The 14,925-nt window shown below is 53.5% G+C and overlaps 1 protein-coding gene across 3 annotated transcripts; it reads left to right on the top strand.

Moving 5' to 3' along the window:
- Positions 1-969: 969 nt before the first annotated feature.
- On the top strand, positions 970-12,976 carry Csrnp1 (cysteine and serine rich nuclear protein 1). 3 transcript variants are annotated; one of them, XM_034484301.2, is made up of 5 exons: positions 970-1,250; positions 7,489-7,872; positions 10,556-10,815; positions 11,350-11,664; positions 11,856-12,976. In XM_034484301.2, the coding sequence occupies exons 2-5, from the start codon at positions 7,530-7,532 to the stop codon at positions 12,810-12,812; spliced, it is 1,875 nt and encodes a 624-aa protein (XP_034340192.1). In that variant the 5' UTR covers positions 970-1,250; positions 7,489-7,529; the 3' UTR covers positions 12,813-12,976. The 3 variants fall into 3 exon arrangements, with proteins under 3 accessions (XP_034340192.1, XP_034340191.2, XP_076773858.1); XM_034484300.2 differs by lacking the exon at positions 970-1,250 and adding an exon at positions 1,832-2,125; XM_076917743.1 differs by lacking the exon at positions 970-1,250 and adding an exon at positions 6,430-6,569 and having other exon boundaries at positions 11,856-12,957.
- Positions 12,977-14,925: the final 1,949 nt, after the last annotated feature.

Raw genomic sequence — 14,925 nt, 5'->3', positions numbered from 1 at the left:
TGTCATTTAGGCACGACAGAAGGTCACCTCCCTACTGCACCCGGGGGAGGGGGGAATGGAATCCTGAGGGCTGGCCTAGCCACTGACTGGCCTTCACCTAGGACAGTCAGAAGAACCCAGAATGCAGCGGGAGCGGGGCTGGGAGGGGGAGGGTCGAGCTTCCACGAAGGCTTCCAGGAGGAGGAGGCAGTACTTGCTGAGCCATCGTAGGCGTTGTTGGGATTCCCTCAGGTGAGTAGAGAGAGGGTGAAACATTCCAGGTGGTGCAGTCAGAACAGGAGAGAAAGCTCTCTAGTTACTGGGTCGAACTGGCCCCGCCGTGGGCCGACGAGGACTCGGGTGGGCTCGTGAGAGAGAAGTTGACTGCTAGAACACACTTTCTTCTGCCTAGTAGTACAGGGAGTTGGCTGCGAGCTTAGGGAAGGTCTTGGCGGGAGCAGAGAAGGCAGCAGGCCTCTGTAAGTAGCCAGGGTCCTGCCTAGGAGAAACCAGATTCCTTTTTTTTTAAAAAAAGGAGGGATGGGGGTGGGGAAGCTGGTTCCTGTAATCTCTACTTTAGGTATTGTTCGGGAGTAAGGGCTCTGGCCCGAGGGCAGAGGTGAAGGCTAGGCCCTGGGATGACCTTTTCTTCTCTCCTTATCCCTGGCTGGTCTCCAGGCTGGGCTAACTTTCTGCGGGATCTGGGAATGAGAGGTAGGGTGAGGGAGGGCCCGGGAAGGGTCCTCAGACTGGATTGATAATAAACTGCCCTGGGCGGGTGAAGGCAGGGGGAGGGGCTTCCATCGCTCGCAGCCTCAGTCTACCCAGTCTGCAGCTCGGGACTGCTCGGAGTGGAGAGGCGGACATCTCTAGGACCCGGCTCTGCACGAAGCTCGGCTCCGCGATCGGAGGAGCCGAGCGCGGAGCAGCGGCGCCGGAGCCCCGTCCGAGTCCGCGGGGAGGCTCGAGGAGGGGGGAGGGGGCGGTGCCTCCGGGGCGGGGCCGCGAGCTGCGGGCTGCGGGGCGGCCTGGCTGGTGGCCCGGCGTGCGTCAGCGCCGTGAGCCCCGGAGTTTTCCAGTGACGAGGAGGGCGGAGCTGCGGGCGGGGCCGGGGCTGAGCCAGTCTCTCCCGCCGCGGCCGGACGCGCAGACCTGGGCCGGCTGCACCGACGGCCGCCTGGCCGAGCGCACTGCGGGTCGCTGCGCTCGCTGCGACCCCGGGGCCGGCACACGAGTGGCTGCGGTGTCTTGGGCGAGCGCTGCTAGGTTAGGTGAGTGCCGAGAAACCTGAGCGTCGCCGGATGGGAATTGGGGCTGGGGGCGTCTCGGGTGAGTGGCGCTGTCACTCCAGCTCCCCGCTGATCTCCCTTGGGTCCTCCGGAGGGGACGCCGGGATCAGGCCTCCCAGCCCGGCTGGAGATCGCGCGCCTGGGGTGGGAGCCCACGGCTGCGAGGTGGGGGGGAGGCCAGGCTTCCCCTCCCCCGCCTTGCTGTGGTTACCCCGAGATGTCCAGGCGCCCCAAAGCCGGGCCCAGGTGCCAGAGGGACGGGGCGCGCGTGCCCACGGGTGAGTTTCCTTTTGACCTAGTTGCCTGAGAACTTTTCAGAAGTTACTCGCGTGGCCGGGGCAGGTGACATTGGTCGTCTTCCTCCTCCGGCTCTCCAGGGGGAGGGTGCCGGAGCTGCGGCGTGTGCCGGGCGCCCCCGGCAGGCGGGGGTCAGAGAGGGTGTGGAGGGATGAGTGAGGAATGAGTGAGGCTTGGTGAGTCACGGACCCTGGGAGGGAGGGAGGGGGGAGGAGGATTGTGTCGTATGTTCACCTGTCACCGTCACACGCAGAGGCCACTGCCGTGAGTCACGGGGCGCAGCTACACCGGCCACCCGCGGGCACACGTAGGCTCTCTCCCACGCACCTCTACTCCTTCTTCTGCATGCATTTCCTCTCCTTCCTCAGTTTCCCCTTCCCGGAGGTCCTTTCGCCTTCACTTACTGTAGAAATGCCCACACCACAGCAACGGCCACACACTTGCCGATACAGTCACTCCCGGACGTAGCCTACCTTCCTCACAGCAGAGAATCCCTCCCTGTGAGATCTCTAGCTGCCCACCCAACACCTCTGGACGGAAGTCTCAGCCTTTTGCGGAGAGTAAGTCAGTACTCCCTGCCCCCAAATCTTTGACAGCCCCGCCCACATCTCTCGGGCTGACACCAAATCCACCCCCTTTTCTCCTCTGCGCTTGTCCTGTCACCTGGCCCTGCCCTGTGTGTCCTATGGGTCACACCCTCTCCTTGGCGCGGATCCATCTTTCAACCATGCAAATCTAGAATTGTCAGTCCCTACTTACACCCTTGGGTGCCTTCCTGTGCCCTCTGGGCTAACACAGGCCCTCTTAACTGCATCGCCACCAGAAGGCGCACTGGCTGTCCTTGCTTCAGCCCCTGGTCTATGCTGTGACCCCCCATCTGGAACTCTGCCAATGTCCCTCCTTCAGAGGAGCCTGCCTCGTCTCCAGTTGTACCCTTCTTGCCTATCTCCTGTATAACTCCAACTTGAGAGGTGTTGGTTGTAGGTCCTTTCCCTGGGTGCCCAATGTCTGCCATAGTGCTTGGAATCTTTTGGAAGCTTAGCCAGGATTTGATTGATGAATGAATGAATGAATGTGAAAAACTGGCTTAAAGCAGAGGAAGGGGAAACTGTCAAATGCAGTTTTCCCTGGGTAGAACCAAGTATTTCATATAGCCAGCAAACATTTGGCACTTACCCAGGGCAGGGCCCTGGAGACTGAATCGAAGGAACTGTCCCCTCCCCCCATCACTTTCTGAGGCATGGATGGGGGAGGGGTACGTCAGGGCTTCCTGTCTGCTGTCTCTTGAGCTGCCCAGCACTTTGTTTCCGTGAGGTCCAGAACTGCTTGGAGGTGATTTTCCGCATCCCAGGAAGCCCTTCAGGAGGGTCTGGGGTTCTGTGACCCTAGGTGTTGGGGGTGGGGGCATGACTGATCAAGACCTGGGGTTCTGAGGTCAAAGGACACATTCTTCAGATTCCTGGAAGGGGGATAGAGGCAGCTAGGGGGCTGGGGACTGGAGCACACTGGTGGGCTGAGGCTTCCCATAGCTGCCCCTTGTTGCCTGGGCGGAATAGCCTTTGCTGGTTCAGTGTACTAGATAACTATGGTCACTAGACTGGGGTGACATTCCGTTCTCTGGGCTGTCAGCGCCTGTGTGTGGTGGCAGGAAGGGGGCGGCCCCAGATTCTCAAGCTGCTACCATCCCGGAAGGAGCCCAGTTCTCTTTGATTCCGGGGCCTGCCTCTGGGGCTCCTCAGGGGGTGTGGTGTTTCTGTCTGAGCCAGCTCCTGGGAATGGCTTTTCCTTCCTCCAGGACCCTAGGACAGGACTGTGTTCACCCTGGGAACAGGATCTTGATTCCTGAGTCGCTGCTGCAGCCCTTCCCCCACCCCCTGACTCACTGTCTGGCACTTTTCTGGGGCTCTTCAGCTATCTTTCACTCCGTTTTCTTTCTTGGCCTCCTCTCTGCTGCGCAGTCTTTCTGTCTGCCTTCTTTCAGCCTCTGGATCCCAGGTGGCACTCTTCCCTCCCTCCGTCTCCTCAGACCCAGCCAGGGGTCCAGCACTCATGCCTGAAGCAGCCTTGCCTTTCCAGAACTCTGCCCGAAGCTTTGAATGTTAACACTCTTCAGCCTTAGCGCTTATCTTGGGTACACTTGACTGTGGATCTCTGTCCAGTCCACACCTACCTCCCTGACATCTGTTTACTCTTGAGGAACCCGGAGCCTCTGAGATGCCACCTCACACTTGCACCCGAGTGAGCCAGTGTCCCTCCCCCTCCTCCTCCCCCTCCATCCCCAAAGCCACCTTTGAACACTGTTCTTGCTCAGCCAGCGCTGAACCTGGCTGGGGGATGGGCATGTGTCTCCTCCTTAGATTAGCTTTCAGGGGCAGGAAAATGTCACACTAAGACCCCTGGGCTAAAGCACTGTCTGTATGGCTGTCCTGCCCACTCTTCTGGGCCTCTCTCTGCCAGACTATGGCCATGCAGAGGTAGCATTTAGCCTAGCCTTGAGGGAGGAGAGGCTGCTACACCATGGTCACTTACAGCTCTTAAAGAGTTGAACCCAGGGTTTCATGCGTGCCAGACAGCTGACCTATGTCCCTGGTACATGTGTCTGGCATCCCAGCACTTGGGGGGTGGACACTGGAGGATCAGAATTGAGACCATCAAGGGCTACACAGACCCTCTCTCAATCAAGATCTATTATTTTCCTAAAGCACTTGCCTCCAAGGTCATGGCATGGGTCTTTGATTTGGGACTATTTTTGTTGGAAAGTGTTCTGTCCATAGCAGTATCCCAAAAAGGCAGAAAGGGGGGGGGGGGGCTTTTGAGGTTCTTTTGGTAATGCCTTTTTGGAGGAGGACATTTTTCTCTGTAAATCAGGTTGGCTTAAAACTCCAGGCAATTCTCCTGCCTCGTTTGTGATTGGATAAATGTGAGCTTCGATACTCAGCTCAGAAATGACTTCTGGAAGGGTGTAAGGCTCGGTGGGCTGTTCCAGTCTGTGGAAAACCCTGGGAGGGTAGTAGGGACATGGCCTTGTGGGGAACTACAAACAGTGGTGTTCAGCATGGGGACTGCAAACAGTGGTGCTTAGTATGGGGGACTGACTGCAAACAGTGGTGCTTAGCATGGGGGACTGACTGCAAACAGTGGTGCTTAGCATGAGGGCCTGATGCTCAGCATGGGGACTGCGAGGTGGTGTTTCTGTCATTTGGCTGCAGGGTACAGGGTAGCTCAGAAGAGACACGGGTGGTAGCAGGTGGGGGCAGAGACACTGAACAGGTGAGAAGCTCAGTGTGTGTGCTGAGAAGCCACCTCAGGGCTTTGCAGGAGCACTTCAGGGAGCTCCACCATCAGGTGACCTACATAGAATGCATACAGTATAGGAATGTCACTTGCAGTGGAGGAATTGTTAAGCATTTAACACCCTTGCAAACTACCACCCAGGCCAACCTCTAACCATCATCCTATACACACACACACACACACACACACACACACACACACACACACACACCAGGAAATCCCCTCACAACTGTCCCCAGGTCACACACACCCCCTCCTGGACTATCCTGTCCTCTAGCTTGGCTGTGTAGAGGGCGGGTACAGTGCCCCTCTGATTCTGTTCTCCCCTTTGTCAATCTCTGCTTGCATTTTCTGGTGCATTCACCCCTGTGTCTCTGCTCATGGGTCCTAGGGCTTACTATTTTTTCACACTCACTGAGCACAAGATTCACTGAACTTGACATGTGTTGATTTCTGTATTCCTCCCCTCCTGGTGAGGTTCTAATGTGTATTTATTTCCTTCAGGTCTCAAATAGCAGAGGGTGATCTTGAACTCTTGATTCTCCTGCACCTACTGAGTGCTAGGATCTATATTAAGTGTTCACCATCCTGTCTGGCCTTCTGGGGCCTTCAAACAATTAGAGACAGTGACTTAATGAACCTGGCCAGGATCACCCAGCCAAGGTCCAAATTCAGGCAGCTGATTTGGGCTCTAGGATACCTCTCAAGTCTGCCTATCCTGTAGGTGAACTTCCAGGACTAAGGCTGCCTGGGTGTGGGTGCAAGAAGAGGGGAGGGAGAAGCTGAGGGTGGCTGCAGGCTGCAGGTTTCTGGCTTGAGCAACTGGGTGGGTGGCAGCAGTTACTAAGACAGGGAACACAGGAAGAGGAACAGATGGCATGGGGGGGGGCAGAGAGGTTCAGTTTGGGGCCTGTGGAATTGTGTATTTCCAGAAGTGGGTCCTTGGTTTTGGGGGTCTCAGACCTGTGCCTTTTGTCTCATGGGAAGCAACTGGAATTGAGGGGGGGCTTCCTCCCTTCTTCCCCCTCATGCATTAGGCTGTGGTGGTGACTGGATGTTTAGGGGCTACCTGTCAACTTGTGTATATATGAGTGTGTCTGTGGTAAGGGTGCGTGTGCACGTGTGTGTGTGTGTGTGTGTGTGTGTGTCCGACCAAACACCCTATCTCCTGGGAGAGTCTACAGGTTAGCTGGGCTGTTTGTGTTTGCGGTTTGACTCTGGGAGGTCGTGTAACCTAGCCTGAGAAACTGCCCCGGAAACACCTGCTTGTCGTCCTTCCCCCCAGGCCTGGGGTGAGGGCTTGGCCTGGTAGTAAGACTTTCTTGAGCCTCTCCCATGGCTGCCTGGAGGAGATGGCTGTCACTCTCATGAGTACTTTTATCCAGTGAAGTTGACAGCTGGTGCCCTCGGATTTTGGGACCTGCTGGAAGGCTAGGAGAATGGACCAAAGGATAGCTCAGTGGAGGAGACCTAGACAGATTTCTGCTTAGTTTTCCTGACTCTTTCACTTCCTGTGATGGTGGTGGGGGAGGGGTCCCCAGCTGTGGGCATTCAACCCTGAATGAGTGAGCACCCGCAGACTCAAGCCAGTCACACAGCAGGTAGCTGCACTCAGCCACCATCCTTGAACCCTCTGAGGGTCCCCAAGTCCTGGACTTGTCCAAGCACTGGGGGGTTAGGGAGGGAGCTTTCATCCCTCCAGCCTGACTGGTAAGTGATTGCATCTTAACAGGATCCAGAGAAGCGTAAAAGAGTAAGGGAAACATAGGATAGCAGCTTTCCTGGTTTGTTTCACTATTAGAGGTTTTGTTTTGTTTTAAGGAGAATTAACCATAGGGGTTAGATATTGGAGGTGAGTTTAAGATCAAAGTAAAGTCTCCTGCCACAGTCCAGCCTAGAGTAGGGGACTTTTCTCCTGTGGCATGGGGGTTTCTGAGGGAAAGTCTAAGCTCCATCCCAGGGAGGGGAGGGGCTGGGGAAAGTCCTTCTGCTGGGAATTGAGACAACCAGTCAAAACCAGTGCCTGTTCTCAGAGCTCCTGGTCAGCCTGGCCCAGGAGTGCTGACCAAAGCTGTCAGTGGGCAAGGCGGTGGACCTGTGTCTGTGTGGTTGGAGAGGAGTGTCCTCCCCCCTAGAGGGGGGCTTTGCAGATTTCAGAAGGCCCTGCACAGACAAATGTACGAAGACCTGAGAGTGCCTGTGAGTCAGTGAGTCAGCCTCCAGGATTCCTGTGAAGATGAGCCAGGCTGGGAGTTCTGTCAGTCCATCTGTTGGTCTGTCTGCTTGCTGGCTCGTGTGTGTGTGTGTGTGTGTGTGTGTGTGTGTGTGTGTGTGTGTGGAGGTGGCAATGGGGGAAGGTACCTGGCTGTTTTCCAGAGAAGGCTTGTTATCATGATGGGGCCAGGTCTTAGGAGGCCAAAGTCTCTGGGATTTGGATTTGCATGTTAGACTCATTTGAGGGAGGAGGTACTGTGTTGTTTGGGGCTGGAGACACTACCATGAACCTACAGCTTCTGGCCAGCCTGGAGGGTCCAGAGTCTGGGAGATACCATGGAAAGTAAGCTGAGGATGGGGAAAACATGGCTAGGCTGGAGCCTGCTACTTAACAGCTCCATTATCTTCATTGCAGGCCGTCTGTCCTCAGCTCCTGGAACCCCCCAACATCCCACTATGGCTGGGCTACTGAAGAGGAAGTTTGACCAGCTGGAAGAGGACGACTCTAGCTCCTCCTCCTTGTCCTCTGGCAGTCTCTCTCTCTCCTGTTCCCCTGCCTCTTCTGCCTCCTCTGCCTGTTACTCCTCCTCCTTGTCCTCTGGCAGTCTCTCTCTCTCCTGTTCCCCTGCCTCTTCTGCCTCCTCTGCCTGTTACTCCTCCTCCTTGTCCTCTGGCAGTCTCTCTCTCTCCTGTTCCCCTGCCTCTTCTGCCTCCTCTGCCTGGAACTCTGATGAGGAGAGACCGAGTGGTCAGGCACCCCACCCTGATCAGGACTCCTGTGGCCTCCAGAGTTTCACTCGTGAGTCTTCATTCTGGGCACCCCCCCCACACACACACACCCCTTCCTCCTTCTTTAAAGCTGAATTTGGCCTTTTAGGCCCCCTCAGGGCGCTTCCTTCTGTGAAGTCTTATGACTGCCCCACTCTGCAGAGACACCTTGACTTCCTGTTGACCATAGGGGTTGTGCTGTCAGAGACATTGCTCCCTGAGTGGCTCTGGGGCCTTTCCGGGGCACACCCTGCCCCTTCCAGGAACCCCGCTGGGGCTCATCCCTCTCCTCACACACCCCATGCACAAAGGCCTGCTAAGCCACTTCCGTCTTCCTTGCTTTTTTAGCTTTTTTCTGATCATCCCCCAAAAGGGTTTTTCCTGAATAGTTTTCTTCCTTTTTTAAAATTTTATTTTATTTTATTTAAAGTTTTGAGAACAGACTCTCGTATAATCCATGTTGTCTTCCAACTGCGTGGCATCTGCCTCCTGAGTACAGGGATTACGGATGCGCTCCACCATGGCTGACTTCCTGGTTATCTTCCAAGCTTGTATAATTTTGATTTCAAACTGAAAGATGGTTCTTGTAAAACAATGACTTTGGTTTTTGAGATATATAATTATATCGTTTACCCCATCCTCCCCTCTCTCCAAATATTCCCATGTATCTGTTCTTACCCTCTTTCAAATTCGTGGTCTCTTGTTTATTAATTATTGTTACAGAAGTCTACACAAATATTTTCCTAAATATATAACTACAGCCTGCCTTGTCTTTATAATGTAAAGACAGCCTTTGATTTTCATCATGCTCTTTCTACTTCAAGAACCATTTTAGACAGTTCTCCCCTACAAGGGGAATTTTTTTTTTTAATGTATGTGATTACACTGTCACTGTGTTCAGACACACCAAAAATGAGCATCAGATCCTATTACAGATGGTTGTGAGCCCCCTTGTGGTTGCTGGGAATTGAACTCAGGATCTCTGGAAGAGCAGTCAGTGCTCTTTAACTGCTGAGCCATCTCTCTAGCCCAAGGGGAATGTTTTTAAACATAGGATTACGTCTCCCTATGAAGTTTTGAAACCATAGCTGTTCCCTTCATCCTTCTATGTCTTGTATGCATACCTGTGTGTTACATATTTTTTTAAAAAAAAACAGTATGATTTTTAATGCCCAGAATCTAATATTACAAACAGAGAACCTTTAGAAGGAATTTTCTCAGGTAGTTGAGCACAAAGTTAATATGTTAAGTTGAAATCACTCAGTGTAGTGGCAAACACCTATAATCCCAGAACTGGGGAGGCAGGAGGCCTAGGGACTCAATGTTTCTTGCTATAGAACCAGTCCTAGCCAGCTTGGGATAAACGATGGTGTATGCCTTTAATTCCGATTCTTGAGAGACAAAGCCTGGTGGATCAAGGCCATCCTGGTCTATGTATCAAGTTCTAGGACAGTCAGTATTACATAGTGAGACTTTGTCTTAAGAAAGCATAAACAGGGCTGGAGAGATGGCACAGTAGTTAAGAGAATCTTGCTCTTGCAGAGGACCCACGTTTGGTCCTTAGCACCCCCATCCGATGACTCACAACCTATAGCTTCTCACTCTAGGGATCTGGCACTTTCTGAGTTTCAAGGGCGCCTACACCCAGACGGCACACATTCACACATGCACTTGGTTTTGTTGTTGTTTTGTTTTTCGAGACAGGGTTTCTCTGTGTAGCCCTGGCTGTCTGGAACTCACTGTAGACTAGGCTGGCCTCGAACTCAGAAATCCACCTGCCTCTACCTCCCAAGTGCTAGGATTAAAGGCATGCACCTCCACTGCCCAGCACATGCACTTACTAAAAATAAGTTTGAACTGAGTGGTGGTGACACATGCCTTTAATCCCAGCACTCTGGAGGCGCAGAGACAGGCAGATCTCTGAGTTCAGGGCTAGCCCAGTCTACAGAGCAAGTTCCAGAACAGCCAAGGCTACACAGAGGAAACCTTGTCTTGGGGGAAAAAAAATCATGTATAAAACCAAATAAATTTTGAAACAACAAAACCATTAATACCAGTGAGGTGGCTCAGCAGGTAAAGGTGCTTGCTGTGGCCAAGCCTGATGTCCTGAGTTCAAACCCACCTGGTGGGAGAGCCAACTCTTACAACTTGTTTTTCATATGTAATCAATAATTTCAAAGAGAGAAGGAGAAGGGGGCTTTCTGGGTCTGTTGCAGAATACTTAAACTATAAAGAAAAAGATCAGTAATATATGTTTTTTAATTTATGTGTATCTTGCCTGTGGGTATGTCCATGTACCTGAGGAGGCCAGAAGAGGGCGTTAGAGCTCCTGAAACAGTTCCTTGGATGCAACCTCTCATGTGGGTGCCAGGGCTCTTAACTGCTGAGCCATTTCTCCAGTTCTTTGATATATGTTTAAACACGGGATTATATTGTCTTTATTACATATGAAGAATAAAAATTACAGAAAGCTATTCAAAGGATTTATGAATTCCGTGGTAAGGATGGCAAGACACTTCATCTTTGAATGCAGTTCTTTGGGCTAATAAATGACAATAAGCCAGGGTTGGGTTGGCTGGGTTATTAGTCTCCAGATCCAGCCAGGCCTAACTTTTAAGTCCAGATCTAAAGTGGGTGGAGAAAGTGAATGGGTACACATCTTCCTAGAGATTTCACAGCATAGAGAACTCAATCCCCTCTCTTGTCCCTTTCAGCCCTGTCCATCCTGAAGCGGGCTCCTCGGGAGCGTCCAGGTCACGTGGCCTTTGATGGCATCACCGTCTACTATTTCCCACGGTGTCAGGGATTCACCAGTGTGCCCAGCCGTGGTGGCTGTACTCTGGGCATGGCATCTCGTCATAGTACCTGCCGCCTTTTCTCCTTAGCTGAGTTTGCACAGGAGCAGGTCCGGGCTCGGCGTGAGAAGCTCCGTCGTCGTTTAAAGGAGGAGAAGCTGGAGACGCTGAGGTCGAAGGTACGGGAGGCCCAGGATGCCGGTTACAAGTGCAGAGTTGTTACCGGCCTGTGTTGTTGTCAGGCGAGGTTCAATGGCCGGGGCTGTAACTCAGGCAGGAAGAGTGCCCGCCTAGTGGGAAGGAGGTCCTGGTGCCCGTCACCATCACTGCATAACCCGGGCGTCTTGGTGCATTCCTGTCTTCTTGGAACTTGGGTGGTGAAGGCCGAGGAATCTGGAATTCAAGGTCATCCTTAGGAAGCTTGAGGGCCTTTCTCAAAAGAAAAGTAGTCGACTTTAGGCAAAAGAGTAGGGCCTGGACCTAATGCTTGAATCTTTCTTTCTAGCTGAATCCGATCAGCTCTCTAGACTGATCTGACACTGCCAGTACGTGGATCTAGTTAGAGAAGGGGTTTGTGTCTGAGCTAAGAGGATGTAAGAGCTCCTTGGAGATGCTGAGGACAGTGTGTTCCCCTCCCCCACGTACACTGAGCGCCCCTCACTCTGGGAGAGCTAAGTCTCTGTATCTCTCACGCTCCTCTCCTGTACTTGTAGCTTTCAGTGGCTGGAGTTCCGAAGTCAGGGGCAGGCGTGCCTCTCACAGTGGATGCCATCGATGATGCCTCTGTAGAGGACGACTTGGCAGTGGCCGTGGCAAGTGGCCGCCTGGAGGAAGCGAATTTCCTACAGCCCCATCCACCTCGGCAGCGACGGGCCCTACTTCGGGCTTCGGGTGTTCGAAGGATTGACCGAGAGGAGAAGCGTGAGCTGCAGACACTGCGCCAATCGCGGGAGGATTGTGGTTGTCACTGTGATGGCGTCTGTTACCCTGAGACCTGCAGTTGCAGCCTGGCCGGCATTAAGTGTCAGGTGTGTGGTTGGACTGGGTAGGATAAGGGGTTGTGCCTATAATCCCAGCACTCAGGCGGGTGTCGGAGGCTGGTGGATTTCTGAGTTCCGCAGCAGCCAGGGCGACACAGGGAAACCCTGTTGGTGGGGAGCTGGGTCTGCTGGCTTCTTGCACCCCGAAGTCCTCACTCTCGGGTTGTCTTTCTCTGCAGATGGATCACACATCCTTCCCCTGTGGCTGCTGCAGCGAGGGCTGTGAAAACCCCAATGGTCGAGTGGAATTCAATCAGGCAAGAGTGCAGACACACTTCATCCACACGCTCACCCGCCTGCAGATGGAGCAGGGTGCCGAGAGCTTGAGGGACCTGGAGTCCCCCGTGGAGGACACTCCGGTTGAACAAACGCTGGTTTCTCCCTTTCCGCCTTCCAAGCCCCCTGTGAGCAGTGAGCTGGGAGACAATAGCTGCAGCAGCGACATGACAGATTCTTCCATGACCTCGTCCTTTGGCAGCAGCGAGCCTCCAAACCACCTTGCCCACCCCAGCCTGCCAGGTCCCAGCTTCCGGTCTGGCGTAGATGAAGATAGCCTGGAACAGATCCTGAATTTAAGTGACTCTGACCTCGGTATTGAGGAAGAAGAGGAGGAGGGAGGGTGTGTGGGCAACTTGGATAACCTCAGTTGCTTCCATCTGGCTGACATCTTTGGTAACGGTGACCCCGGCAGCCTGGCCAGCTGGACTCACAGCCAGTCTGGCTCTAGCCTTGCACCGGGCATCCTAGATGAGAATGCCAACCTGGACGCCAGCTGCTTCCTTAACAGCGGACTTGAAGAGTTGAGAGAAAGTAACCTCCCTGGCAGTTCTGGGTCCCCTGAGGGGGAGGCCATCCAGAACAGCTTATCCTCCTGTGACTCCTTTGAGCTTCTCCAGGCTCTGCCAGATTATAGTCTGGGACCTCACTATACTTCCCGAAGAGTATCTGGCAGCCTGGACAGCCTTGAGGCCTTTCACCCTTTGCCCAGCTTCTCTCCACCAAGGGATGCCAGTGCTTGCTTCCTGGAGTCTCTCATGGGCCTGTCTGAGCCAGTTACAGATGTCCTGGCACCCCTTCTGGAGAGCCAGTTTGAGGACACTACCTTGGCACCTTTGATGGAGCCTGTGCCAGTGTAAGGATTTAGGTGCCTTTTTCCTGCCCCGAGACCCTGTTGCTGCTTTTTCTGTGATCTTGGGGTTCCCCGAGGTCTATGTATGTAACGGTCTCCCATGGGCTGGTCCTGCCCACAGTGCCATGTGGGCACCCTCTATTTTTACATTAACACTCTGAATTTATTTATTTTTTTATGTTTTTCTGTACTGAAGGGAGGGTGGGGAGGGTAGTCCTCTTTCAATGCCTGGTCTCTTTATGTCCAAACAGAGGTCTTCCACCTCCTACTGTATGCCTGGAGGAGGAAGGGGCGGGGGTTCTCCTGGAGCCTTGCATATCCCCTCTCTGTACTGTAAGATGCTCCTTGGTTCAAAGACAGCGACAGCTGAAAGCAGGGCCTTCCGGTTTCCTGTGAACCATAGGAGCTAGGTCTTCTGGACTGTGAAGATGTAATTTATTTCTGTAATTTATTTGGAGTCCTGACACAGAAGTGGTTGAGCCTCTCTGTCAGGTGGGCAGTGTTGGGGCCCAGTCTTCAGTGTACCCTGCCAGTCTTAGGCTTTGGTGTGGCGTGTGGGTTCGAGCTTCTGATCTCCTATATCAAACAGTGGCCTGGCTCAGCTAAGCAGCCAGAGGCTGTGCTTGACCAGCGGTGACCAAAACCCCCCTCTTCTCCCTTGCCCAGACACTCTCCATGCTCTCTGTCCAGTTCTCTCTCCCTCAGGCCATGGGTTATAAAGCCCCTCTGTAGGATGGGGAGCTAGAGGCCCCAAGAGGGGTAACAGGCTTGCCTAGGACATGAAGCATACCCCAGATTGTTGTCTTAGGCCTTTCTGGGCACTGAATCCATCCTGGCCCACCACACGCCCCCAGGCAAGTTGGCAAGGGGTGGCTCTTGAGGACTTTGATGCCCTTCATTAGCTGATGTCGGATTTTATATGCATTTTTATATTGTCTCTAAGTGTCAGAACTATAATTTATTCATTTCTTTGTGTGTGTGTGTGTGTGTGCCAAGAAATGCAGGCTCTGGGCCTGCCTCCTTCCTCAGGAGGCCTTGCCAGCCTGTGTGCTTGTGGGAACACATTGTACCTGAACTGACAGGTACCAATAAAGACGGTCTATTTTTAAGTGTGGTCTCCTTGGTGGGGTGGGAAGCATGATGAACCCCCCAGGAAGCATGTGGGGTGGAGCACTGCAGTGTAGCATGGACAGAAGCTATACTGAGGCAGGAGGACAGCATGTTGGGCTTCCTTCCAGGCGGGCCAGTCAGGCTGTAGGCAGAGAGCCAGCTGAGAGGTTGGCTGGGCAAGTGGAACAGTTTTCCCTCTGGATTAACTCATTCCTCCATGATGCTGTCTGGAGTTGTAAGGAGGCAGAGCTGTCTCTTTGGGCTGGGTGAGGGTACCCTTCTTTGCATACATACACTGTGGTCTGGGTCCAGGAAGGGCAGCCTAGTGGAGGCCTGGCCTGGTGACAGGCTGCTCAGGCAGCTGTAGTCCCTGGGGACTTGAGCTCCGGAAGTATCTCTACCAGCCAGACCTGCCAGACCTGTCCTGAGGCAGCCAGAATAGGGCTTAGGTCAGGGGTGCCGAACAGGCTGCTGCACTCCATTCTGGGGAACCCGTCTGGAGTCTGTTTGCTAGTGATTTGCACAGGTCCTCCAGAGAAGGACCACAGACCACAGGAGAGAGCCTTTCTATGCTGTAGCTCCTGTGCTGTGTTGTACCCAGAAGATGGATTCAATCCCAGCTCTCACTGCCCAGTGAGGCTATCTGTAGATTACCCACTTAGAGCCTGGGTTTCTCCAATCCTGTGCAAATGATTCCTGCTCCTCTCAAACTGGCTTGGTTCATGCGCGTGCAGCATCTTGAATGCCTGGGTCACGATTCTGTTTGTGACTTCCTGCTTTTGACAATCAGGGACTTATGGCAACACCAGTGACCACCAGAGGGTCGAGGGCTTGGAGCATTGCCTGTAGTGGGGCCACGTGTACCTGTGACTGACTTATTTGTTTTGACCTCTCGGGATAGTGCTCTGGAACATCCTGTTGTCCTGTCTCCTCTCTATCACTGGGGCTGGGGAACACTGCTTGTCCAGAGATGGAGCTGGTATATAGCATCTACATCTCTTCCAAAGGCT

Source organism: Arvicanthis niloticus, chromosome 21 (genome assembly GCF_011762505.2).
Source record: "Arvicanthis niloticus isolate mArvNil1 chromosome 21, mArvNil1.pat.X, whole genome shotgun sequence".
Classification (NCBI taxonomy): domain Eukaryota; kingdom Metazoa; phylum Chordata; class Mammalia; order Rodentia; family Muridae; genus Arvicanthis; species Arvicanthis niloticus.
This window is presented reverse-complemented; position numbering and strand designations above follow the sequence as displayed.

What these genes read in the sequence shown, in the direction of transcription:
- Csrnp1 (XM_034484301.2), top strand. Translation starts at nt 7,530, where the DNA reads ATGGCTGGGCTACTGAAGAGGAAGTTTGACCAGCTGGAAGAGGACGAC. An exon ending in TGGCCTCCAGAGTTTCACTC is followed by an intron (nt 7,873 to 10,555) that starts GTGAGTCTTCAT and finishes TGTCCCTTTCAG; the next exon opens with CCCTGTCCATCCTGAAGCGG. An exon ending in TGGAGACGCTGAGGTCGAAG is followed by an intron (nt 10,816 to 11,349) that starts GTACGGGAGGCC and finishes CTGTACTTGTAG; the next exon opens with CTTTCAGTGGCTGGAGTTCC.